The 27,088-nt window shown below is 40.1% G+C and overlaps 1 protein-coding gene across 2 annotated transcripts; it reads right to left on the bottom strand.

Annotated features, from left to right (window-relative positions):
* Positions 1 to 62: 62 nt before the first annotated feature.
* Positions 63 to 22,605, bottom strand: CLTRN (collectrin, amino acid transport regulator). Of its 2 annotated transcripts, XM_005443037.3 has the most exons (6): positions 22,152 to 22,416; positions 21,718 to 21,776; positions 15,970 to 16,055; positions 9,006 to 9,122; positions 6,015 to 6,209; positions 63 to 1,914 (listed from the first exon to the last, which is right to left on the bottom strand). In XM_005443037.3, exons 1-6 carry the CDS (start codon positions 22,216 to 22,218, stop codon positions 1,758 to 1,760), a joined length of 681 nt encoding a protein of 226 aa, XP_005443094.2. In that variant the 5' UTR covers positions 22,219 to 22,416; the 3' UTR covers positions 63 to 1,757. The 2 variants fall into 2 exon arrangements, with proteins under 2 accessions (XP_005443094.2, XP_027666674.2); XM_027810873.2 differs by lacking the exon at positions 9,006 to 9,122 and having other exon boundaries at positions 22,152 to 22,605.
* Positions 22,606 to 27,088: the final 4,483 nt, after the last annotated feature.

Below are 27,088 nucleotides of genomic sequence, written 5' to 3'. Positions count from 1 at the left end.
GAGGGACCCACCAGAAGGACATCAAAGACAACCATGACAGACAAGACCATATGAGGCAAATGATCAGTGGGTTCCATAGTTTTATTTTGTATTTAGCCCTCCTCTGCCCTGCCTCCCTTAGCCTCCAGCTTACCGGCTTCCCCTGTTCAGCTGCCTCCCTTTGCCCCACTGCTTCCCCTTCTCCTCCCCATTCCTCCCCTTCTGCTCACCCTGTTCCCAAGAGCCAGTACTGAGTCAAATGGATAGTCAAAAGTTCTCAATACAGCCAAAATTTGTACCCTGGGAGACCAGAAAACTTTGTACCCTTTAGGACACTGGATAGTCCTTTACAAGCAGCTTTTACCGTTTTACCCTCTTCCTGTTGGTGAGAAGTCTGAAGGAATAACCCTAATAAGTAAATAGATTTTCTAATATTGCCTCCTCCAAACGTGACACTGGAAACAGGGTGGTTAATGGTCAAATCTTGCCCTCAGTGATATGGGCAGCTGTTTGGTGACTGCAGATATCATATTTTGCTTCAACACACTTCTGTTCTCTGTGTACAGTTACCCACATATACCACTCCCCTTTACTGGGCCCCTGTTTTTCTGAAATTAGTCAGAATTTTATCACTGATTTAAATAGGAATCGGATTAGGGCACAGATAGCACAGTCTGTGTGTATGGCTGACTCCAAAGTAATCCAACAATGCAGTTTAGGGTCTGGCACCATTTGATGGTGCCCTCAACTTCCAGTCACACAAATGGGAAACACAGGTTTCAATGGTCTCTGCTGACTTACCAGCATCTACACGTTCTCACCCCGGTCAGGTGCACCAAGCCCACCAGCTGGTGATCCAAGCACTGAATCTGTTCACAAGATATCCAGCTGTATGATACCTGGTGATATCCTGAAGGTTCATCTGACACTGGGTTGGCTATGTCTGGGTAATCTACTCTAGTTCTATTTGCAAAAAATGTAAAGAAGATTTTTCCAAAGAGCTGTGAAATGCCCTCATAGATTTAATGAGAGCTGGGCCACTAACCACAGACTGCACCTTGGGAAAATCTGCCCTTTGTTGCAACTTTTAATTTCAACAAATATCGAACTTTTGCAACTTTTAATTTCCAGGTCATGTAATCCATGACTTGGATCCGTTAAGTGAAAAACACTTTCAGTACTAGATCTTTCCTAGCTCTAAAGCTGTAGGCGACCCAGCCACATTTTAACTTGCTCTTACAGAGGCTGTGAAAGCTTGCTTTTTTTTTTCTCTAGAAATGAATACTTTGATGCACCAATTACTATTCCATCCAAAGGCATACTGCATATCAGCAAACAGAAGTCATTTTACAGAGAAACTTTTGCATATGGCTTGAAAGAAAGCCCAGCAAGAACTGACAAAGATAGATGATCTCCCCAGTGATATTCAGGAATAATACAGTTTCACATTTATCTCAGGGAAAAACAAGCAATGGACATATTTAAATAATCATTAAAAATTAAATCCCTGACACAAGGCAGGATTCAACCCTGTTCTGCCACACATCTTCTGGAAATCTTTAATGGATATCATTTGAGGTTGTCTCATTTGCTTTGCTCATGCACAAAAGCTTCGTAATGGAGGTTTGAGTGTATGTGTTATCCGCAAAAGGTTCTCTCGAGGGAAATTAAGTGAAAGGACATTTTTCTTGTCTTCATGTTTGACATTCAGGAGTAGTGGCGAGATAAGGTAGGCACAGGAGTCTTTCAAAAAACTGCCAGATAGCAATGGCAGCATTTCATAAGGGTGTGAATCGTTCATCATCTGCTGCAAAAACTCCATTAACATGGCCTGCTTTTAAATCCAGCACTTCACAAGGAATCCCATTTTCTACTGTTACTGTCACTTCGCCTTTCTCTTCTAAATTTTCTCTCTCTGTTGACTCTTTAGTCTTTCTAAAAACAAGAAAGAGAAAATCAACTTATTCTGTTGACCTGCAGCACTTCGCCATGATTCCACAGACATAAAACCTGCACATTTAGTCAGAAGTTTATCATAGGTTATGTTCTGAAAGACATAATCTGGTGCACCTCTTTGCTGTTGTAAATATACCATGGAAGGTGAGAGGCCTACAGATTGGAAGCCCTGGTTTAGTGGTTTGAGGTCAGGATCAGGAATCAGAAAACCTAGAGTAAACACGTTGTAAATATGTTATAAATATTACTTCACTTCCTTATTCTGTAAAATGACTGGAAGGTGCAGAAGGAAAAGGTAGCGCAAAACAAAAATGGAAAACATCTTTAAATCTGTTCCTGCTTTACATCAGGAAGGACTGCACTAAACATCTAGTCTGACACTGTTATGTGTATCATAGATTTCACCTCACGATGTGGACAAATTAAAACATACTTTTTAGAAGCAGACCAGCTTTAGACTATAGCCTCCAAAAGTGGAGACTTGAATGCCCTCATACTCCTTGATGATCTTCTCTAGAAGTCAGGTACTCTTAATGCTGCAAATCTGCAGTTCTAGTTCAAACTTCATTAACAGCCACCTTCCTACCCAGTATTTTATACTTCTGTTTTCTAGATCAAACAATTGCACAGCTTTCACTTTTCCAGGCTCCAGTTCTCACTAAAAGCATATTAAAACAGTTGCTGAATAAAGTTATCTAAAAATACAACCATGAGAAGATGTAATACAGAAATACCAGTCAATGTGTCATGACATTCCTTTAATTCCAGATTTATTCTGACCTTGAGATCTACTAGTTCATAGTTGAAAAACCTGCTGTACTTTGCAGCCTGCAGCATCAGCGGTTTCAGAGGATAAGAAACTCAAAGGTCAGCTCCACTGCGTCCTATCCCATAACATGTACTATAACAATCTGACTCAGGACTATCATAACAACCTGACTCAGTGTAACTGCTAATAACGGCGATTTTCACAATAATAACATTTTATTGGCCTTTAGGAGATTCTTGGCATTAGAGACTAAAAAAAAAGTGGGGAATACTAGTTGAAACCTCTGACCTCTGGCTGATTTTATCTGCTCTTACAGTGATAAAAGGAGGGTTCTTTAATACAAAACCTGTGGGAGAAGAACATAAAAGATACTAAGAAACAGGTTTAGAAGAAATTAGAGGAGTAGGAGGTGTGTGGAACTAGATGTGTGGAATTTGTTGCCATAGGAATTCAGAGAAGCTAGAAATTTCCAGTCTAAGGGGACACTCAACAAGTTAAAGAAAGAGAAAACATTGTGGGTTAACCAATACACACAGACCAAATCCAGCTCCGGAAGACTCTCAGCTGCAAATTGGATGCTGGGAGAATAACAGAGGGAATCACTGTGTGTGCTTACTCTGTTTTCACTCTCCCCGAGGCAAATGCTTATGGCCTCTGCTGCAGATGGGATTTTGGGGGCTTGGGGTAGAGTTCAGCCTAGTTCAGCATAGCCAGCAGAGGCTGGTCCTGCCCTGGGTATACACCAAATCTATTATCAGAGAGGGAGGTGTCCTGTTGCTGCAATGACAGGAGAACAAACATAAGGCTGGGAGACACTGTGTCTGATCCAGCTCGCTGTAGAGTCGAGGGCTACAGTCACATGGAGCTCTTCCAGCTGCAGGCAGCTGTGGCTTTGAGTTTTACATGTTGGGCAGTGATGCACAGTGAAGACCTAAGTAAGAAAATCTTTCAATTCAAGAAATGATGCATGAGTCTAACTCATTACTGAAACTCCATTATAGGCCTGTGCTTCCCTGTCACCCGGAATACAAACAGCCTGAAGCACGTGTTTTGGGGCTTATCTGAACTAAGGCATTTAAGTGGTACTTTAAAGGCCTATAAAGACAAAATGCCAGATTTATGAGAAGTCAACACCGTCCTTGGGGCCAGATATCCAACACAGCTTACTAGGCAACAGAGCTGCCATTATGTCAGCTCTGGACAGGTTTCCAAGAAAACTCATTACTGGACACGCAGAAGTCTTTGACAACCTGGTCACATACTTCAGTGCCTGAAAAAGAGATGAGCACTTTTGAAATTTTCTTCTCTGATGCCTGGCTTTTCTTTTTCAAAAAAGCCAAATAGCCCAGATCATCCCTTTTACCCCTCCAGTCTTTGCAACAGTAGATGGAAGAAATATATGCTTGGTTTACCCTCCCTCTCACTTCCCCACCCCTGCCTGGAAACGCCATTGACGTGCAAGGAAGGTTAGAGTTCAATCATGGATGGATCTGCTCAGAGGAAAGGTTATACGCAAAGGCAGACTAGGGAAACAGAGGGAGAAATAAAAAGGAGAATAACAACTAAAAGGGAAAGAGCATGAGACAGAGAGGATACCAAATAACCATAGGCAGGCAGCAACAAACCATATTACTGGTAGTATGACAATAAGGGCATGTAGTTTACACGATATTGAGGGGAACTGCTCAAGATCAGCTGAGTTATTTTGAAAATAGAGGGGGGGGAGAATGGTGTCTTTCAGCATGATAGGAAGCACAAATGATTATTGTAGCTAGAAAAAAATCATAGCTATTTAGCATAATTTATTTATATTACACTTACTTGATATGTTCAAAGACCCCCTTTAAGTTAGGCACTATATAGACACACGGAGCCATGATACTACACAGCGGGTAGATATGGGCTTCAGGTAGCAACATTACTCTCCAGTTTTACAGAAGAGGTCACCTAGGTTCAGGGGATGAAATAACTCAGCCCATACCACACGGAAGGTTGTGACAGGGCTTAAACTATCCACCGATCCCAAGTACCTGCCCAGACTCTTTCCCCAACAGCATCCCTCATCTATTGTTTGTTCAGGGTTTTTTTGAAAATGGAAAAGGGTTTTGCAAATTCACGCAACTCTTCTGAATGCAAAACATAACTGAAGGGAGTCTGACTACAATGCTAAGGGTTCTCTATGAGAAACACTTATCCTTTGCAGTAAGTGTTTTTCTGAGGTCTTTTAATGTTGTTCGTCAAGGTGATAAGGACGCAGAAAGGAAAAGTCTCTGCAACACACCACTTTTCATATATGAATCCTTTGTTCTGATATATTTGGGGATGCAGTCTACCATACAGTCAATAATTTTGTCACCTTGTTGTCAGCAGAAATTTACCCTTTTTCAGTTCTTCTGCTGTTCTTATATGACTGTGTTGCTGAAGTCATAATACTGTGTTAACCTAACCTCTGCCTCTGTGGCAGCCTAAACCATGGCAAAAGCTGAACTTCTGTGGCAGAGTCTGAGTCAGCTGAGATATTTCTATTCCTCATGCCCAGCTCTGAGCCAACAGAGATGGCTGGACCAACACTCTACTTACTTTCTGTCTTCCTCCAACACACTTACACTAGGGAAGCATGCATAGCTTTCTCTTTTTCACCAGTACCTCCACAGGGCAGAAACTGAGAGGAAAAGAGTATCTCTCTCCTACCCTATTGTCAAACAGCAGATACCTAGGCTTATGGGGAAATCTGGTGATGAACCTGTGAAGGGCTGGGTACTTTGGACTCACCAGGTGAAGAATGGTAGGCGAGACCATGCATCATTCCATTGAGCAGGGCGCCTTCAGCCATATATTAATCATTATTATGTTGTCTACTGAGGTTTCTCAAACTGCAGCAGCAAATTTCTTTTAGCCCTGCCAGCTTTTGACACTACTGCCCTGGAAGGGGCACAGCCACTGCCAGCCTTCTCCCTCTTGGTAGCTATTTGGGTAGTCTGTGAGAGAAGGCTCACCTGTGGCACACTAAACCTTGAGAAGAATGACAGCCAACGTCTTTGTAAAGCTATCATATCTAGTTAGGTGGCCTCCAGGATCGTATTCTCATACTCCCTATTTCCTCATTATGCCCCAGCATTACTAAGCCATCTATACTTCACAGTTAAAAATTTTAACCCCTTTCCTCAGAAAAGGACATATGGATTATCTTTACCTACACAGGACGTGGGGGCACAGCTATCATTTCTCTGAGGCTGATTTGAAAAGGAAAACCAGCCCAGCTTAACTTGCCGGTATTCAGTTAAAAAAGAAGAAAATCTAAGCTGCTTACTTCTTGTGTTTCTGAATCCCTGAAACAACGAGGAAAACAATTCCTGCCACAATGAGACAAAGAACAACACCAAATACAATAAGCCAGACAGGCGTCGCGGGTTCAACAGGAGGTGATAAGGTTGAGGTTATCTTCAGGAACTGCAGTGTTTTGTCACTCAGTAGGAAGGCACTGTTGATTCTGTTCCGATTCATCCTTCACAAAAACACAAAGAACATTACAACTCTTTATAAAGGTATTTTACAAGTTAAAAAGAAGAGGGGGGAGGGGGAAGGGAATTTTCATGTATGTGCTGCAAATCTGGCAGGGCTGAATTTGATTCAGCATAACACTGGCAGGATTACACAGACCTTCACTTTAACATACACCTTGCTAGTAATCCATAGACATCCACACACTCAGAAGGTTTTGAACACCAGACTTCCGTATGTATTTATCTGAAAAATTGGGAAATACAGATAAGACCTGCAGTACAGTATTATTATTTATTTCTGTTTTGGACCACGTGCTGAAGGCATATCAGACTGTAATCTGTAAGGGTGGCTTTGCTGTCTTGCTCATGCAGCATTCAAGGTTAGCATGAGAGCGGCAAATCTACCCTGCAATGCTCAGAGGAGTTACTTATCAGTGCCCCTTGGTTCCTCAAAATGACCCATTCTGCATGTTATGGGCCAGTACATCTGCTCTTGCTGCTGCAGATTTTCTTAGGTCCCCAAAGCACAGGATACTATTTGGTCCATAAGAATCCATCCTTATTGCCAACACACCCTTCCTTCCCTGCAGGTGCAGCTACAGGGACTTCTATTTTGCATACTTTTTCCATTATGAGAAATGTAAGTCTGAGAAACATGCTTTTTCATATGAGTTGTACAACTGCTACTCTTTCTAATGGATATCTTCACCCACATTTACTACTTCTAAGCATTTGCAGGTATTTCTGGATCTGAATCTAAGCAGCCTTAAGAGGCTTTAGCAGTACCTTTCATTAGCTTTTTCAAAATGTTAAATTTTTTTTAGAAAATGTATTACATATATTGGTCTTGAGAGATTCTTTTTGATTGCAGTTGTATGATTCACAGCAATTCTTTCTTATATACAGTACAACCTATTTACCATAAAGCAACTATTTCCTAAGAACAGATATATGGGAAATACAGGTAAATTTTTGAAAATTTCTTTTCTCGGAAATCATAAAGTCTGACTGTCCCTTAGACAGTAAGTTCTTAGCCTTAATGGAGAGCTAGCATTCCTGGGAGGACTGAAATCCTTGGCAAATTATAAGACTCATTATACGGTAAGCTGTCTTTGATTTAGAAAAGATTTTCATCCTTATTGATATGAAAGGATCATTGTGAACAGCTGAAATGAGCATTGTTCACCCTTATCTAATGGCTGGAGTTAGAGAATTATGTGCTGAAACACATGCAGGCAACTACAATTGCATTTTGTGTTTGTATATGCATAAATATATCCCGTGTGTCTTTATGCAAGACCTTGGGTCTCATACAGAGCTCTGAGAAGGTTTACCTTCCTCTTTGTTCTTACTTTGTAGAGGATCTCATACAATAAAATTCTGGTCCCTAGGTAGTGCTCTTATGTGCTACTGTAGTATGAAGAATTAGCATATTGGTTTAGTATGGAAGCCTGCAATCAGAAGCAATTGAATAAAAAGCATTGTAGTTTTATAGACTGCTTTATTTCTTGTTTCTAAGTTAGGTAGGAATTAAAACTTTTCATAAATAGCATATTCTTTATCAGGTGACAGACAAGAGTTAAAAACCAAACGTAATATAATAGCATCCAATTTCTGTGGCAAACAGGGCACATAAAAGACTTAAATAAATCAGCTTATGCTACTGAACGTATCAAAGAATAACAGAAATGCAAAACCCCTGCATTCCAGCACTCTTACCAAGAACTTCAGTGAATAAATAATCTGCTTCCTCCACTAATGCTATGAAACTATTGTTTGGTGTCTCTGTTGGAAATAGTTTAATCTGCTCATAAGCTTAAGTTAATCTTTCCAAAAGAACGCATACTCATTCATCAGGAATTAGGCATTACACCTCCATAGAGATAAGATGAATTTTCAAGGCAGAGTACAGAATGCCTAGAAACAAAGAGGTCTGTTTTCCATTCCAAGCCTGAGAAATGTATGTGAGTTATGCTGCTTGTGGGAGTCATCCCTATAAACCCCTTACGCAGGTTTGGTGGATGATTGAAGTCAGATTACCCATTTTTTCTTTTCCCCTCTTCAGCTCTATACTCTTGCCGGGATATTGGAATGGGATATTTAGTAGAAAGCAAACTGATTTGTACCACCTGGTACTTTGTACAAGCAATGCTCAGCTATGATATTGACTGGCATTCTAGAAAGAGCTGGTATGAAAAGAACGTGAGAATAAGATTGTTTAAGCCAAACTGGGCCACAGCCAGCTCTGTTCATGAAGAGTTCACACGACCTCTTTTCATGTGAAAGCTTCTAAATTAAGTACAGATGAACTGTACTTGAGAAGCACTGAAAGGAAGCTGGTCACTTGTCCTGGTCATTAGTGGGCAGGTGGGCATGTGGCATGCAAAGGAAGTTAAATTATACAAATCCCACCCAGAAAGTGTGCAATTCTTTCATCTGAAGGAGAAGGCTCTCTTGCTGGGAAATGTAGCAGCTGGATGAGAGTAGTGTATGTGCCACACACTGGACAGCAAATTACAGGTAGGGCTCTGGAAACGGACTAGATTTCTTCTGAGGCTCCAGCATTAAGAAAGACCCCTTTCAAAGTTATAATCCCAAAGCTCACATGCATTGCATTCTGTGGGACCCTGCAAAATCCTCTAATCTCTCATGCGTGCAAGAATCCTGACCCCTTAGTGTTTTAACTACTTGGATTAGCTCATCTTTAAAGGGGCAGAGTGCCCATTCATACAAGGCCCAGAGAGAGAAAGTATCCTCAGTCAGCAAGGAAGAAAATGTTGCCGAAGCCGTGGCTGTACCTGATGGCTGCCTCTACCACACTTCCAGGAACAGTTGTCACATTTTTGGAAGAATCTGTGACCACAAACCAAAATGACACCCGATCCGTCACATTACAGAGCAGCACATTGGAAATTCTGCAGACAGTTAAAACAAAAATCATCATTAAAGAAGCATGGATGGAATCATTGAAATATTTCAGATTTTCTTAAAATATTGCTTTCATCTAAAGGGGGAAAAATTTCTGCTTTTAAAAATGTTAACAGTTAATGCTCAAGGAAGAAATATCACTCACAGCATTTCCTATTTCCCATTATGAAATTTTGCTTATTGAGACCAAACTTGAGTCTTCAAATGAATTTCTGAATCTATTACAAACTTGCATGGGCATACATTTAATGTAATCAAATGGAAAAATACATATTTACATCTCAATCATCAGGGCTGTGACATAGGCCACGTAATGGGGCAAATGCATTGGTGAACTATGAGGTTTGGTTTTGACAGATAGTACCACAGGAACCAGTCATGAGGGATTCCCCACATGATTTTCTAGTGAGTGTAGTCCTACAGGATACATTTGTTGGAGGGAAGAGCAATGAAATTGATGTTACTCCTTTTGGCATCTTTGTTCACAGAGTCAGGCACAGAGTGGAGGCAACAGGCTAAATCTAGACTTTCTGCTGGCACTGGCCTATGCCCTTCAGCTTATGCTATGACAAATATTTATCTCATCTGTTTTAAGAGAAGATTGCTCAGTTTTATGTGAAGTCAGTAGTGGAAGGGCAGAGACACGCAGCTTCTCATGGCATACTATGTAAAAAGTGTGCAAAATGTCTTTTAAATGCCTTTTTACAGATTCTTAAAAAATTTGTTTCTACCACTAATATTAGCAAATGGTGGAACTATTGTTAGAAAAACCTCATGGAATGACACCATCATGAGTATTTAAACTGAAGAAGTGAAGGCTAATACATTAGCTAATACACCTATCCTCAGTCACAATTATTATGATTAATAGTGACTGAGGATAGACGGTGTTCCTACGTTCTTCTCTCTGTTCCTAGTTTATTCACAAACCTAAGAAACAAACCAGCCAAACTGGTGTAATATATAGGAATTATATAAGATGGCATTTATTACAGCACAGCAAGGAACATAGTATCTATCATTAAAGGACAGCCAAAGCTTTTATGAATTCAATGACAAATAGCTAGAGAGAGAAAAATGAAAAAAAAAAAAAAATTAGTTCTATATCATTAATAAAGAGCCCAAAGAATGTGGCTCGGGATTTAGATTTACTGGCCATGTCCAAGCAGTAAGCAGATATTCTGAAAGTCCAGGACCAAGAATTAGGATTATTTTTATTTCCAGAGAGCAGCCTGGACTTGGTTCACCTTTCCATAAGGTCTACCTGGCCACAAGCACAATACAGCCACCCTGTCTTGACAGACTCCACTTGGGATGAAGGGTTTTCAGATACTGCCTGCTGTTCTGGAGAAGAAAACCCTGCAGTGAGCAAGTGGAGAAGAATGTAGCCCCTCTTTTAATTAACTGCAGTGATGTTTTTAATGCCCATTACTAGCTATTATAATTGGTTTTAAGATTTGGCCTGTCCATCACCAAAATCTAAGATATAACATTTCCTTTCTAGCCTGTCCTCTTTATCAGGGTGCAAGCAATCCCCCTGTCACAGAGCAATATTTGGCAGTGCCATCTGCTGGCTAATTACAAATACAATTAAATAACCTCTGCACTGGCCTGAAGAGCAGGAAGCATGAGGTAGGAAGGAACAGAAGGGAGCCAAAATTGCCAATGAATGCCTCCATCCAGAAAAGAATGAGTTTGCTTTTAAGGCAGGACAGGCATTGGCTTGATCACAGTAGCTCATTATGGATATTTTGCAGAAATATTCTACTTACTACTGAAAGGGGGTTTTTTGGGTGGTATGGGTGCCTTACGTAGTGCAACCTTTTGTTTTACAGAGAAGGAACATATTCCATCGAGATATACAATAAAACAGAAAGCAATGATTTTGCAGAGCTGAAATACCCACTTCTGCCTCTCTAGAACAATGTCAGTTTTGCAAATACAGAGAATTTTTATGGCTAAAAGAGGAAAGTTATCCTCTGGAATTTGAAAAGCTATTCACATCAGTTTTCTGACAACAGTCAGAAGATGGAAGCAGATTTATTCCTCCCAAAACAAAAGAAAAGCACAAAATTTACAGGACAGGGGAAAAAAAGAGTCTACTTCTGGCTGGTGGCTGAGAAACTTGCTGATTTCAAAGAGTATCTAAAATTGTATCTGCAGAGGAAGTTTTCCATCATGAGAATTTATAACAGTAGGACCTAAAGCTTCATGTACTGCAGTTCTTAATGCTGGATTTTTTGTGGTGCAATCAAAAACTGGTCCAGGTAGAAAATCTGTGTTTGTGTTGTCCTACAGATGTTCTTGAAATGAACATGAGTGAGTGAGAAATGAAATGAAGTGAGTGAGGAAAGTTTGATCCCCAAAGAGAAAGGTAAATTTGGTAGATAAAGACTGGCAGAACATTCTGACCTTATTCTCATTCAGAGACTCAAAGAGACTCTTCAGCCAGGGGTTGTCCCTACAGTGCCAAGGTTTTCAGCATGAGATAGGGCAGTTGGTCATCATTAGGTGCAGCATCTCTCTCTCTTTAGAAAATACAGTACACTGAATCAATTGGGCAGCAAGGCTTACACTAGGATACATACATACTGCCTCCTTTCTGCTCCCTGTTATGTCTAAAATCCTTGCTTGATTATAGGCATCCAATAAAAACCAGGAAACCGTAGCAGCTGGTTTCACTGCTGCGACTTTTTCATGAGTGTGAGTGGAATCTGAATGCTGTAAATCCTTTCAGGCTCAAAAGAGAATAATACTGCTCACAAGAAGTTCAAAGAGGATTCAGTAAACACCAAAACAGACTGGTTCAACAAGCACTAATGTGGCAGTTTCTTTGCAGCAGGTATGTCTTTTTTCCTCCCCCTGTGCTATTTGCATGCAGGTTTGATCCACAGCATGCAGAAACATTACAAAACTATCTCTTTACATTGTTTAGATTGGAGAAACCTGACTTCTCCAAGCATTATGTTAATTAAGTGTATTTGTAAACATATGTGGACATTTTTTTTATTTCCTTAGCAGGCAACAGATAGACTTCTGTCATGGTGATTATAGGAGACTGTTATCATCAAAATAAAAAACATCATGTTTCTCCCTTGTGGCACCATGGAAAAGTACAAAACTGCATTTTCTTTAATATACACAAGTGAACAACAATGAGTAGAGTGCAGGTTCCTCGGCCTGAAACGCCATCGTTGTTCTTTATGGAGATTTAAAGGATTTTTTAGGGGTAAGAAAGAGCTGCCAGAGACTCTGAGGGAGCTGCGTGTCTGCAGTTGTTAGCTCACGGGAGAGCCATAGTCCCCAAGTCCCAAGCACTATCTCCAGCTCTCCCGAAAGCATCAGGCCTCTTCCAACCCATTGCTGTGCAGCTGCTCCTGCAAAAGATTGTTATTTCCTTCCTTTTTGTGAACAACAGCTGTGGGATCACCTTGATGTAACAGCTTTAACTCTAGAGGCTTCTTTTCTTGTTCTAAATGCTCACAATATTTTTACCATCAAAATAGCTTGTCTTAGGAATATGGATAATGTTGGTGAATTTTTTTTTCTGTTCATTTCATGAGGAAAACTGCAGCTTTTTTAATCTACAAATGGGGAAGAAGATGTACCGAAGGTAGATTCTCTTACTTGAATAAAAGTAAATACGATAACATTCTTTCTGCTCTAAAGATTAACCAGTCTCAGCCTCAAAAAAGATGCATATTATTTCAAATGAGTCACAGATTAGAGAAAACAGAGTTACTAACACAGATACAGACAATAATTTTTTAACGCTGAGAGATCAAAGGTTGGCTTATGTAGTTCATGAATGCATGTATTGAGAATTAATTGAAAGGCCATACATAGAGCAGGAAATAAAGGGGGTTTAATTCTCCACTGAAAAAGAAGTATTTATTTTATCTGTATTAATAATAATCGAATAATTTTATGGATTTTGTCTTCTGTTTCACACAGACTTGAAAATTTGACAAGCCTTTCAAACATTAAACACAGCTCCATGATTTATTAAATTTTAGTTTAGAAATTAACCTTAGAGAACTCAAGATGTAATGTGCAAGCCTGTCCATTCTGCACTGGGTCACTCAGTGGTTACATAAGGGCAACAGCAGCATCAGCTGCTGTTTCCAGCAGCACATTCAAATGCTTGTCATTATGGGCTGGCTTTTATCCAGCTTCAGAAGCCTAACAAAAGGTGACTTTGAATTTCAAAAGTGATGGGACAGACTGCAACAATAGTTATGCTGATCCACCAGATAAATTATTTTTGGGGCCTGATCCAGCCTGCTGAAGTTAATGGCATTTGGTCTCATGTGGGAGTTGGTTGTGGCTGTGAGTTACTGCAGGGCTGTGGGTGTATTAGAAATTAATGGGATGTTAAAGGGGAGGTTTGTCACATTCTGGTTATGGCCCTGTGCAGAATTTATACCCTAACAGAACCAGTATTTGATTATGTAAAATACTGGTGAATTTTTTGTAAGTCTTTATTTTGACAAAAATCTTCAACTCACTAGATGCAAAATGTGGTTCATTTTAGATGCTAGCAGAACGCAGTCACAAGCGCCTTGTTTATTCTTTTATAACAGAATAATTGATCATTGCTCTTTTACAGCTCCCAAAGAAAATCTGTTGGTGTTTATCTGTAAAAGCTTCTGTAGTGTAATGTAACTTATTTGCCACAAATTCCTGCTTCTGCCTCCCTCTCCACTGCAAGCCCCTGCTGCAATCCTGCCCAGCTATCCAAGAGTGCGGTTCCTTGTGCATGGCATGCTGCTGTACCCTCAGTGCTCCCACACCTCCATACCCACTGCAGAGGGGACAGAGACAGACTGCTTTCCTTCCTCTACACTCAGTTCCTTCCATCTGCCAGCCACAAGGATGGGGAAAGGAGTGCATTAGTTGCAGGACTTTTAATAGGATGGAGGTGTTCAAAGCTTTCCTGCTTCCATGTAACAAGCAGGTTATTTGAGGTGTATTGGGAGGTTCATCTAGCTCTCCATCATTGAGTAGTGACCCTGAGTTCCCTTGGGATTTGGGAGAGATCTATGGATAGGAAACACCTCATCCTGTTGCCTAGTAAGTTATACTAGATCTCAGAGCTGCTCCTTCAGCTGGCATGCTGCCTACACATGACCCCAAAGGTATCTAGAAGTCCTAGAAGAGGTATCAGTTATACCTCCAAAGTACACCCCAAGTGATACCCCATGAGGAAGTCCTACACCACCTTAAAAAGAGGTAAAGTTGCCCTCACCTAGCTGTTTTCAAATATTATACTGACTTCTCTGACAAGCATAGTAGCAGGAAATTACTGATGTGTGCAACCTCACCTCCAAACTGGGGTAACACTGTCATAATCATAATTGTCCATAGGAAAAATTGTCTTGGTAGGAAACTGAATTAAGTGAACATAAATGCTGTGATTTCCTGCAGTGGATAGAGATAACATCCATTAAAACTTTAACTCCTTTCATACTGGCTTGATTTTTCCCCATCCCTGCACCAAGCTTTCTAATATTAGTTGAGTCTGCAGAGACCCATGGTGCTTGAAGAGGAAAAAGATCACTGGCTTCTGACAGAGTTTTTTTGCTGTGTGAAAGCACCACAACTTTGAAGGAAGAAAATAATTTTAAAAAAGGACCTGGGACTAAAATAAGTATACAAAAGTGAATCTGTATGGATCACATACTTGATGAAAACTCTGCTACTTTGAAAACCTGAGAAAAAGCCTGCAAAATCACCTTTAATTAGCATGTACCTTGAACTCATTTTTTTAGGTGTCATTTTCATTGGGTGCAGTAGCATACTTGGATGGTTTTGTTAAGCTTGGTGTGATGCCTCTTTTGCTCAAAGACGCCAGCTTCTGAGGAATAAAAATGAAACAGCAGGGAACCAAACACTCCTGTTCCATGGAGGGGGAAATCACCTTCTATTTAAGAGAAAGTGTGGCAGCCACAATAATCATAATGTGATTAAATTTAACTAATATTTTTGCAAATGTGGAATATGCTGCATCTGATGCAATGACAGTCTGAAGTATTTTTAAAGTAAACTGAGAAATTTATCCTCATTAGCCTACCAGAACCACAAGTCTGGTGAAAAATAATAGGCCTATAGAAATACACTAACAAGGTTTCTCATTTAAGAAAGATAAGAGCATTCTGAAAATACAGGTTGCTAAATGGTCTGTCTAATCTGCTATCTAACTTCGTAAGTATCAAGGATCGGAAGCCTGAGAAGAATATTCAATACCTCAGGGTAGATTTATCCCAAAACCAATTAAAAGCTGAATTATGTCTAAACTGCAACATCTGAAACTTCTTGATGCTAGGTAACTCAACCGCTGCAATATTAGGGACAGATACCCCCAGCAGAACACAGCGCTAGTATAGCTATCCACCCTCCAGTTCAATGAGTTAGCTGATTTTCAACATACTGAGGAAGCTGTGCTCTAAGAAAATGTGCACCAAAGCTGCTTATTCAAGGAGCTGTACTGCTTCTCTTGCCCTTGCCAATGTGTCCCTTTGCCTCCTCCCAGTGTGGTCTCCAGAAGGTATTATGTCTTACTGCCAGATTCTGCTGGAGTGAATTGGCACAATCCCACTGAGATCCACAGCTGTGTCATTTCACATCAACACCGATACTCGTCCAAAGATTGATCATTGCTTAAAACAGAGAAACTGTGATGTTTAACATATATCTGGGTGTCAAAGAAATATACTGGAACAGGCTGTTCTGAGAAGCTGTATGTAATGATCTCTACAGTTCAGTACAGCAGAGAATGGGCTACAACATACAGCATTGTTAATATGTATACGGCAAATCAGAGTAGATGCTCACTGAGTTGTGCTCTTGCTGGAATATCTTCTCATTGCAAAAGCCACCATTGCTTTGAAGAGGTACTCTTCATTAGCGTCCCAGGCATACTGTAAAAGAAGATGGAAAATAATCAGTTCCAGCACCAGTGCTGGCAGTACAGAGAGGGAAAGGAGTCACTGAACTTGAAATGCTACATTGATCAAGGAAATGAATAAATTCTCTGGTTGTGCTACAAAAATAAATTCCTGCCCGTTATTCGGTGTGCATGAAAGACTTTTTCTAACAGCTGTTATAAAACGCAGTATAAAGTGCAAAGAATGTTTCCAAAAACTGAATGAATTGAACGCTTCTGAAAGCTGTCCAAACTGGAGTTGTAAAGTTTCTTGTACCAAAGACTAGGCATACAACTAGAACTCTCCTCCCACAGCTGCACCCATGGCCTTGCCTCTTTTGCTGGATAAAGTAGAAGGTTTAAATCCACTCTCAAAGACTATTTGGCTCTGCCCAAAAATAAAAAAAAAAGCAAATGTTCAAGGTAGTCTCTGGGAGTTGGATGTCAGGACACCAGGAAATAAATTGAGATTATGGCCTTATTGCTGCACACCATCCTTGGAACAAGAAGACAGACTCAACAATAGCACAAATTACTACATCACAGATGAGATGAAAGAAAATAGCATCCTTACTACTTTAATAAGAAGTAAAATACAGGCTCCTAAAACTGTTCTCCATTGTCTTGATGAAAAATCATGCTTCCACAATTTCAGTTTTCTGAGATAGCTTCACTAGGTTCCTCTGGGCTTTCATCCACATATGCAATTCTAATCACCTGTAAGAACTGCACCTATTACATTTTCATAACAGAGCCATGGCTGAGGCATACTGATTGAATTTCCCCTTTCAGCAGATTACAAAGATTAATAGTTTCTTGGAATTATATTAATGGAGGTTAGAGGCAACTTTCTTCAGACAATCAGAATACAAATCTAATCTTCAACTTTCAGTATTAAAAATATCTGTACTGTAATCATCCAAACCAGAAATCCAATGGTGTGGATACTTAACCCTGTTGACAATTTGGACCTACTTTTTCACAGGCCTTTGTAACACATTCAAAAAACAGCAATATATGTCAAAAAGCAGTAAACAGCATTGAAAATGCCAAATCTCAATTCTGGTTTTTAAATACTAATTTTGAATGCATGGGGCTGCAACCTCTCTGCAGAAAGGAGGACTCCAACTTCCAGGCATCAGCCCTCATTTCGCTCTGACATCCTGTAGACTGGGAACCTAAGCAGGCAAGAAGGCAGTCATTTAAAGAGCAGAAAGTCATACTGATCATATTTATCATCCCTAGAAAATGAAAAGTGGTGAAATGGGCTCTCTGAGATGCAATAGGACAGGGACAAACAACAAAGCTGAGCAACAGACATCTTGAGTAACATTCAAATCCAGCTGCAGTGCTGAAAATCTGGGTTCTGACTCACCACTCTTGCCTTGTGAATGAAGGGAGGTGTAAGCATACTGTGATAATGCCAGCCTAGAGATTTAAACTGGGGGGGTGGGGGGGAGACCTTCAAAAGAAATTATAAAACCCTGTATTTTGATCCCACTGCACTGATGAAAACATGAGAGCAACGACAGCAAATAGTACTAAAAGAAAAAGAGATAATGTAGTAGAGAAATTAATGTAGATGAGAGCCATAAAACTATTGTAATTTTAAAGATATCTGTGCTTAAACCACAGAGAGCACAAGTTGCAGCACTAAAAGGGAAGATCTTCCTTTTTCTGTGTGGGGCACTACTGACTGAATCCCTGTGTGCCATCTGCAGACTTTCAGAACAGGTTCAAAAGGACAGAGAGAAAAAAAAATTGTTATCCAGTGGATTAAACCAGCTGTAGAGATGATTTAATCAGTTGTCTTGAAAATGGATAATGATGAAACACACTCTATTTCACACTTACATGGACACAAATGCAATGCAGCACTACCAAGTATTGTAGTTGAAATGTTTATGTTTAGTGCAATATACGTATATATGTACAATTAATTACTATCAAGTATTCAGTTTTCATAAATAATGCAGTAGCCTACAGCTTCTTTAAGTCAGAGTAACAAAAAGGGCATCTCGAAACAGGGAAAATAATTTGTAGTGAGGAACTCCAGCCCCAGCTGAAAGATTAAGCACTTTAAAAAAGACAGAACAAACAGAAAGCTGCAAGATACAGAGGAGGAGACTGGCAGAGAAAGCTCAGCAGAAATCAGGGGTCTTCTTGAGTGAGAAGATGCTGCAGAGAACCTTCCAGGCAGAAGGGTAAGAAGCCCCAAGAAAACAGTGATCAGACAGGAGGTACAGGAGATAACTAAGGGCTCCATATGAACAAGAACCTATGTACATGATTGCATGCAGGGCTGTGCAGGGGGAAGGCAACATAATGAGGAGGAAAGCTATGGCAAGACTACCTTTAGGCTAATAAACTGTATGAACTCATGACAAGTGGGCACAAATTGCCAGTAGTCAGTTTCTAATCACCAGCTTTCTCCAGTCAGAGGGACAGGTACAAAGAAACCTGAATTGTTCTGCTATGGGGCTTTATCAGTTTCATCTTTATCCTCCAGCTGCAAAAGGCCTGGACCACAGCTGATGACTGAGGACGTTGTTTTGGTTCTTTTATGTCCCGATGAAGTACAGCTATTGATGCGCATCTTGTGCTGCTACAGAGGAAGGGTATTAAATATCATGTGCAACCACACCCTATAAACATAAGATAACTGTTACCAATGAAACCTTGCATGATATCAGAATTATTAATGTTTACCATCATCCTTACTCTATAAAGGAACAAACACAAAGACCCTAACTCAGTTGCCCATTCCATCTTTTGTATGTTAAGGACGAGCAGAACTAGACACAGCTGACTGTGAAAGCCAGGTCTTAAGTGCCTGTTAGTGAAAGAGGAGGTTGATGAGATAATGGGTAAAAGATGATGAGCGTAGGTTGTCGAGGGGGTGAAATGCTATAGTAGTGCTCTAAGGAAGACAAAATTTAAGGTAGTAGAACAAGATTATAATATTACAAGATTGCCCTGAGCAACCTGATCTGATTTCAGAGCTGACCTGGCTTTGAGCTGCAGGGGACTAGGGACCTCCCAAGGTCCCTTCCCTCCTGAATGGTTCTGTGTTTTAACTGAACAGCCATTCAGACTGCAGAGTGGCTACAGACACAGGAGCACGCTTCCGGGCCCCGTTTGATGGCAAGACACCAGGTGCATCCCCTTCATCCTCTACCCTGGAGACAGCCTGAATGCCCGAGTCAGAAGGGAAGTGCACCTTCTGATTCACCTGGCTGCAGCCCCTGGGGTGGCAGCTCTTCGGCTCTTACAGTTACATTGAGCGGTGACACAGAGTTACATAGACTTCTCAGTGTGCATCACTTTTGTTCATTCCCTAGTTGCCTTTGGCCCTTTTGAATTAACTCTCTACCACTCTGCTAACTCCACCAGTAGGAAGCAACTAGTGACTAGCAGCTATTCCAGAAGCCACTCAGAAAGTTAACACCAGCCTCAGAGAAACTCATCTATCACCTTCCTTCCATTTAGGCTTGCAGATACCATGTTTCCTCCCACCGGTTAGCAAACAACGTCTCTGTCAAGTACACCCATTATTTGCAAATAAAATGATAACGGCTAAATACTTACTGTATCTTAGCTGCTCTTTCCAGCTCCGTTGTGATAAGAACTATATAAATACACTAAATGGCACTCCCTGCCTCCAAGCACAGCCTACCTTGCGAACAAATTAAAAAATAGTATCCTCTCTTAATCAGCCTCACACAAAGTGGATGCCATGCACTAAGCTATGTGGAAAACTACACTGACCTCTCTGCTGTGCCCCTGAACGTACATTGCAGTTATCCTGCCAGTCCTACAGCAAAATGCCCACAGTACTGGGGATTTCTATTATCATCTAGTTTGAAGTGACTTGGAAATCAATGGAATAGAATACAGTAGCAGAACACCATACTAAGGTATTGTAAGCTGGTCGTGTCCTACTGTGATACAAGGACAGTATTATGTTTTTCTTTTCTAAAATAAAGAAATAAAATAAAAAAGCATCCCAAATTCAGTTTGATAGTAATTTCAGTTTTCCATCTCATTCATTCACAGAGAAGACTGCAATAGCTATGAAAAGGTACAACTACCTGTGCACTTAATAAATTGTTCATTATTTGTGGGTAATGTTGTATGGCATCTTACCACTTTCAGCATGTTGTTGTTCTAAAATGTTGTTCTAGATTGTCCAGTTCTTAGGGCATTCACACACTTTGTTATACGAAATAAACTACTACACATCTACAAAAAAACAATAGACTCCTCAGTTATTTCTTTTTTCTCGTAATATAAAGTGCCTTTAAGATTAATGATTTATATTATACCCTTTTTGGATGAAAAATAAATTACAAATGATCAAACCCCCCTTATTTTACTGTAGTTGGATACGTAAAAAGTAATAAGAAAGAACATTACTGGGAACTGCAATTTTCATTCTTTGCTACTATTTTGAACAAAGATTAAATCAAAATATTAGCAGTTATCATTGAGAGGAGCTTCAATAATTATTTTGACATATTTTCAGCCATAGGATTACACTATTTTTAATAAATATTTCAACAAACCAGGCTCATACTACTGTTTAATTAAAGTCTCTCACCCAAGAGAATTTACTTCAATATGAATTTCCACAAATACTTTAGCATGTATCTTGAATATTTCTTCCCAATTTGTCTGGTTTATGAAGCTGCCACTGGAATTAGGTCCCTACTACTGTTAGTTTAAATTACCTGATATTTCAAGGTAATTTTAGAATAGCTTCTATGGTCATAGGGAGATTCTCATAGCTCCAATCTCTTATAACATGTAACCTACTCTTTTTGCTTCCCAGAGCTCCTAACATAATCAGACACCAGATTTCCAGCGGAGATGACTGTCCAAGACATTTTATATCTAATTTTATGCTGAGCTGTGTAACATGCTGCAGATTTGCTCTAAGCATTCAAAACTGTAAACAAAGTACTGGGCTCTGCTGTATTTCATAACGCTTTAGATCAGGAAGGACCATTCGGTCATTTAATGTCCCAATCTTTTATGCATCACAGGCCCTTATTGCTCACACCAGTATTTTTACATCAAGCCCAAGGACTTGAGTTAAGCCAAAGCACTTCGGTCCTCATGAGACTAGCTTGTGCACCACAGGCAGAGGAGAAAGGCCACTATCCTAAGCCCTACATTAGCAGGGAATTGATAAGATATGCTTGGATGATCTCTATAGATTGTGCTTGTCCAAAAGCCTGACATAAAGTCCCATTTCATAAAAAACTAACAATCTTTTCCTGCTTCCCATCCCAGACGTGCTGGACTTTACAATTAGCGCTCTTAAGCAGAAGTGCTTTTCCCAAAATACAGACTTAGATTTGTGCAGCACCTCTCACGCTTAAAGTCTCTACTGTTCCAGGAAAAAAGAAAAGTCTTTGACAGAAAACTATCTTTATGAAAAGGCAAGCTTTATAATTCTCTTACAGGATGCCATTTTAAGGAGCGGGTTAGTCAAATGTCAAGAAATGGATGCCTGGACCATGACTTGCACAAGCTGTTACAATTAACACTTCAGAACAAATTGCTTGTGCTGCCTTCAGAAATTTTACAGTACATATTACTTCTATTTTGGCAGATATTCAGTTAGGAAGAATATGTAAAGATACTTTACTTACTGCATTCTCTCCCAAAGCTGTTTTGATACTGAGCCGTACTTTGAAAGCATTCTGTGCATCTGACACAAAGAGAAAAAAGCAAACATATATGAAAGTCAGGCAAAATAGGATTTTAAATCATTTACTGCTCTAATTATTTCACAAACAGCAGCTTCTAAATGTGTCTTAACAGATCACCCACTTAGAACAGACGTTACTAGCACGAAAAAAGCTGCAGCCCTATAGTCTCAGTGAGGTTCACTGTGACCTCTTTAAGTGAGATCAACTTCAATACTGAATTTGCAAAATCATAAAAGAAGCAAATGCTCAGTAATTCAATCTCCAAACTGGAGACAACCGGTTAAAATTAAAATCTGAGAAGCTGGCAGCTTTGTAGGCATAAACTCATAGCTACATTTACCTGGGGAAGGATGGGAATCGGCTCCAAAACTTACCTGGCTTGCAGAGCTCAGCGTGAGCAATGGCAACTACAGAGAGAGTAAGCAGTGAAACCCGTAACATCCCGTCAGCGTGGAAAGGTTGAGGCAAAAAGAAGTGAGTCTCCCCTGTAAAGCACTCTTAAACTTTCTGTGACCCAGGATTAAAGCATCAGCAGCACAAGTGAGCAACCAAGTAAAAAGTTTAATAATTAACCCCCATTATTTTAGCTAAAACAGGCACTAAAAACAACTGTCTTCTGTTAGTTATTGACTACCTTTCTCTGTAGCAAAAAAAAAAAAAAAAAGCTGAATGAGTTTTTAATTTTCCTTCTTCCTTTTTAGAGTAATACAAAATTTCACACAGTGCCCCAAGCCAACCTTTTTCCCCCCAAGTTGCGATGTCAGAGAGGCACACAAGATGTCTGAGGGATGTCACACCAGAGCAGCTGGTGGGACACTGTGCTGTTACAATAACAGCAGGTGAACTTGAAGCTCAGCTGCCACCAGTCCCCAAAGGAAGCTGCCACCTGGGAAACTGGCTGGTCCCATAGAGGGCCCCTAAGGATGAAGGAAGAATGGGCACCCTTTCCATCCCTAAAAAGAAATGTGTGATGAACACAGAAGCCCCAGACCCAAAAAACAGGGCTCCGGATTCGCCCCTCATTTGCTTTTGAACTCATAGCACTTCTGAAGGGCCTGTCTGGTGGTCCCAGTACCATGTCCCTCTGTCCTCCATCCCAGTCCCACTCCTGTGTCCTGGCTCAAGAGCTTGTCTGAGCCTGGCAGAGAAAATGCCACTGTGGAGAAATACTTTCTCGCTGTCCGAGGATTGTTATGGTAGCAACTGGGATAAGAAGAGGTGCAATAAAGGGACTTCGTAGGAGGCATGTTGAATAAGGACATATTCTTGTTTTATAGACATGACATGCTGTGTACACTGTATGCAAACATGCGTGGAAACATTTTAATGATGCACTCTATTAGTCAAATGTTTATCAAGACAAATGCAGAGGAGAAAGAATTCAGAAACTGAAATGTATCTCAAGTACTTGAACAGTCTTTGCGATCTGAACAAGACAGGATTATTTGACTCCACTCGGCAGCTGTATTCCCCCTGTAGCCTCTTGAATGGTTAGTTCCCAAATTGAAGATCACTTCAAAATGACTTTCAGTTGGTTCTTCAGCACTGAGAAGGGTGTCTTGAGGCTGCAAACCCAAAGACCTTCACAAGAATGAGTACCAGTAAGAACATTTTACTTAACTTTGGAACTGAATTTATGGCAAACAATAACCAGCATTTACTACATAAGAATACTTGAATTTTCAGGTAATGGAGAACTTACTGCTTCACTAAATCTTAATTTTAAAAGCCACTGTTAAAGGACTTGATATCCCATCTTTAAAAGTCATTAAGTCAAGCTGATTCCTGGGCACTTGGTTACTCTCACTAGGCAACCAGCTCCGAGTACAAAACTCTTGGATACATTATCTGCTTAGACATTCAATCTATGCCTATGAAAACAAAAAAGTGATGCATTCATTTCTAATGACAGCTTAAATTAACATGCTGTATGTACCTACATCAAAAGGAGAGCACTAAAAAATGCACAGATGTATGAAAGACTGACAGTTTTCTGTAACATTTGTAATTCAAAAAAAATCTTCAAGGAACATAAATATAAGTTTCATGCTAAATTCATGTGCATTGCTTTAATAACGAGCAGTTGAACATTTTTGTACCTTTGAGGAAAATACTGGAGAACTTAGGAAGAGAGCAGAAAAGCCGAGTGTTGTTTCCCTGCTGCCAGAAGGCAAATGGAACTGAGCGTCAATACACGGCATCACCACTTCTCCCTGCTGTAAACGACTGTAAATCAGTTCTTCCCCCTGGAATCACATGGAGCCGGTGTCAAAGTACATTGAAGGCACACGACGCTCAGCAGGAACAACCTCAGAGGACATGACTGGATTCCCCGATCAGGGCTGCTGACTTCCAGCCAGGATGGCTGGTTTTCCCCAATTTGTCTTGCTGGCAATCAGCACGACAAATTATTTTTTTCCAGTGAAGAGGGGAGGAGGCCAGGAGACAAATGATAAACGCCCCAGCCTAGAGCTCACAGGGAGAGAGCATCATGCAGTTGATATATACGTACACAGCAACTTGGATGCGTGCCAAGTGCATCCAGCTGACAGCCCATGTGCTTATCTGGCTGTATATGCACAGAGTACCGCACAAAAGCAACTGATTGTTGCACACCTATAAATCTTTTTCCAAAACCAGCATGTTTTTTAAACAAGCCAGGTGGACAAGCAACCCTAGACCAGTTGTTAGTAGAAAGCTAACTTTTCTTCAAATTAATGACATTTTAAAATGCTCTCTTAAAAAGCACTGTAACTTTTCAGGTTACAAATGGAGTATTAACAGCATAATCTATAAAGATAGAGATTCTGCTACTTTTTATCTCTGTAATAAATCTACATGCCTGGATAACTCTCTGTCCAGCCTCTTTTCTCCCATTTTGGCCAGATACATAGCACTGTTTAAGCATGTATGCATTTGTTTGCCACTGATTGATCATTCAGGCATCAGTTTGCTTGAACAAATTACAATCTACATGCACATATGCTAATTATGTTTTAAATTCAGGACTTTGTGAGGTATTCAATTTCTAAATAGTTCCTTTTTTATAGTAACTTTGTTTTTCCTAACTGCTGTTCAGCTACAGGTCATAGCCATGCAGAATCTCATGCACGATCTGCATCCCAGAAATAGCATTGAACTAGTGCAAAGAACGGCCTCCCTTCTTGTACTAAATGAATTGGTCTGTCTGGTTGAAAATAACAGTAACTCTGTAATTTTTTTCAGTGCTTGTGACCTCCAGAAGTTCAGGCATTGTCTGTACGTATATACTTAATAGTATACCATAATTTGGACTTCCAAAAAAATTGAGAGGACTGAATTTTCAAGAAAGCATCTGACTTGGTAAAATAAACAAACCCATTCCATCTTCTCAATGTGATTAGCAATGTACTTTTCTGCTTCTTGCAACGTCTTTGAAATGGAAAATCCCAGGAAAGTAAAATTTTGATAGCTATCATATAAGTTAATTAACAGCTATGGCCAAACTTAACCTCAGTTTTCAAATTTGACAAATTAACAGTTTTAAACTCTGAGGAAGTTAATCTTTAGTCTTAAATAGTTGTGTCCAACTCTTGCAAGGAAAGAGTCAATGTGCTATTGTCAGCATTAGCCACTCATGGAAATGTACCTGGAGAACTGCAGATCTAGTTGTACACAGCGCTTTGCAGTTCCCTGGGGGCAATGGAAATGATGAACGCTGTGTCTTTCTTGCAGACTTCAGAAGCCGATGAGATTAAGATCCAAGTGAATTTCAGCATCATCCTATAGACCAGGCTGGCTGATACAGGTCCAGCCTAAGTGTCATTAAATGGGAATTCTTCCAGAAGCTTGTGGGGGAACAAGGTGTTCAATAAGGACTGCTACCACTGTCATCACAGTAATAATGCCAAAGCGACTTAGATTGTCACAGAGGTTTTATCCATGCTCACAGAAGTAGATAGCATGTGAGAAATCATTTACCACTTAAGACAGTAGCATAGCCATTAGGCAGCAGGTGAGGGAAGGATGCAATCTCCAGAGTCTGCACAGGCAACAGCCTTGAAAAGTGCACTTTGCAGTGGAAAGCACCAAGGATTTCTCAATACGGGGCTGGCACTGAGAACGAAGAAAAAGAAACTTCCAGCCCTGCTGGGATGGTGAAGGAAGGTGCTGATGCTGCCACTTCACTGGTAAGTTTATAGTATGCTCTACAGCCCTGAAGTGCCAATGAAAACTGACCGCTTCCCATCTCAAACCCACACTTCCTGAACGTCTCCTAGCCAGTGTGTATTTTCTGAGTTGCCCAAATCCACGCTAGTGTTTTACTGCCATTTACCATGTGTTCTCTTATGTCCATTTCCTTTAGCGAGGAAAATGACAGCTATACAATTCCATCAGGAAAGATACCACTCTTCCACTGGAGTATATAGCAAAAATCATAAGGACAACTTCTAGGTAATCCGTGTGCTTATAAAATGTATCTTTCTCTTTTTCCACATGGGGCTTGGGCATACAACAAAGAGGGTGAACATTTCTTAACTGCTAATGTCAGTCCACAATGGTAGGAAATACAAGAGAAATGGAAACCAGAAGAGCCATGTGGAAACGAAGTGCAAACGTGTGCTAAATGGAGCATCTGTACTCTTGCTCAGAGATGGTTTACTGCACACGCGTAGATCTGTGCAGATCTTAAAAGACATGCATAGATTTATAATGCAGTATGATAGGTAACTCTTTAAGTGCATTCAGTGCCGACCTTCTCATGATGAGGTTCAAATAGTGTCATACCATGTAGGTATGTTTTTCTTTAGGAAACACAGAGAGTGAGTTCCACAAACTTCTTGAAGGTTTCCACAAAACTGTGCTTGAAAAGGCCTGTGGTCTATAATCCCAGTGTAAGGGCCAACAGCTACTGACCAGAACGCTGCATTACTTTGGGTATGTGAATGGTTCTTGCCTGGAATGGTCGTGTTTGTTTCTTTCTGACACTGTATCAATTAAATTGTATAGAATTCTGTGCCTGTACTTAATATCAAATTGCTGTTATGTGTATAAATTCATAAGATTAAACAAAATGGAGAAAAATGCAGTTATTGTATTCCTGTTTCAAAGGCATGACAGCTTTTCCCAGAATCATTATATTTGTAAAAGCTGATGTATTTTGTGTTTTCTAATAAACAGATCCTCCTTTTCACAACTGAAATATATAAGCTTAAAGATGGTCCTTTCCCCAGGTATATGTGGAAAATGCCAGAATAAAATGCAGAATACTAATGAAAGAAATGATTGAATTTCTTAGGTTTTTTCTTATAGATAAAGGAAGGTTATTGTT

Source organism: Falco cherrug, chromosome 2, assembly GCF_023634085.1.
Source record: "Falco cherrug isolate bFalChe1 chromosome 2, bFalChe1.pri, whole genome shotgun sequence".
NCBI lineage: Eukaryota > Metazoa > Chordata > Aves > Falconiformes > Falconidae > Falco > Falco cherrug.
This window is presented reverse-complemented; position numbering and strand designations above follow the sequence as displayed.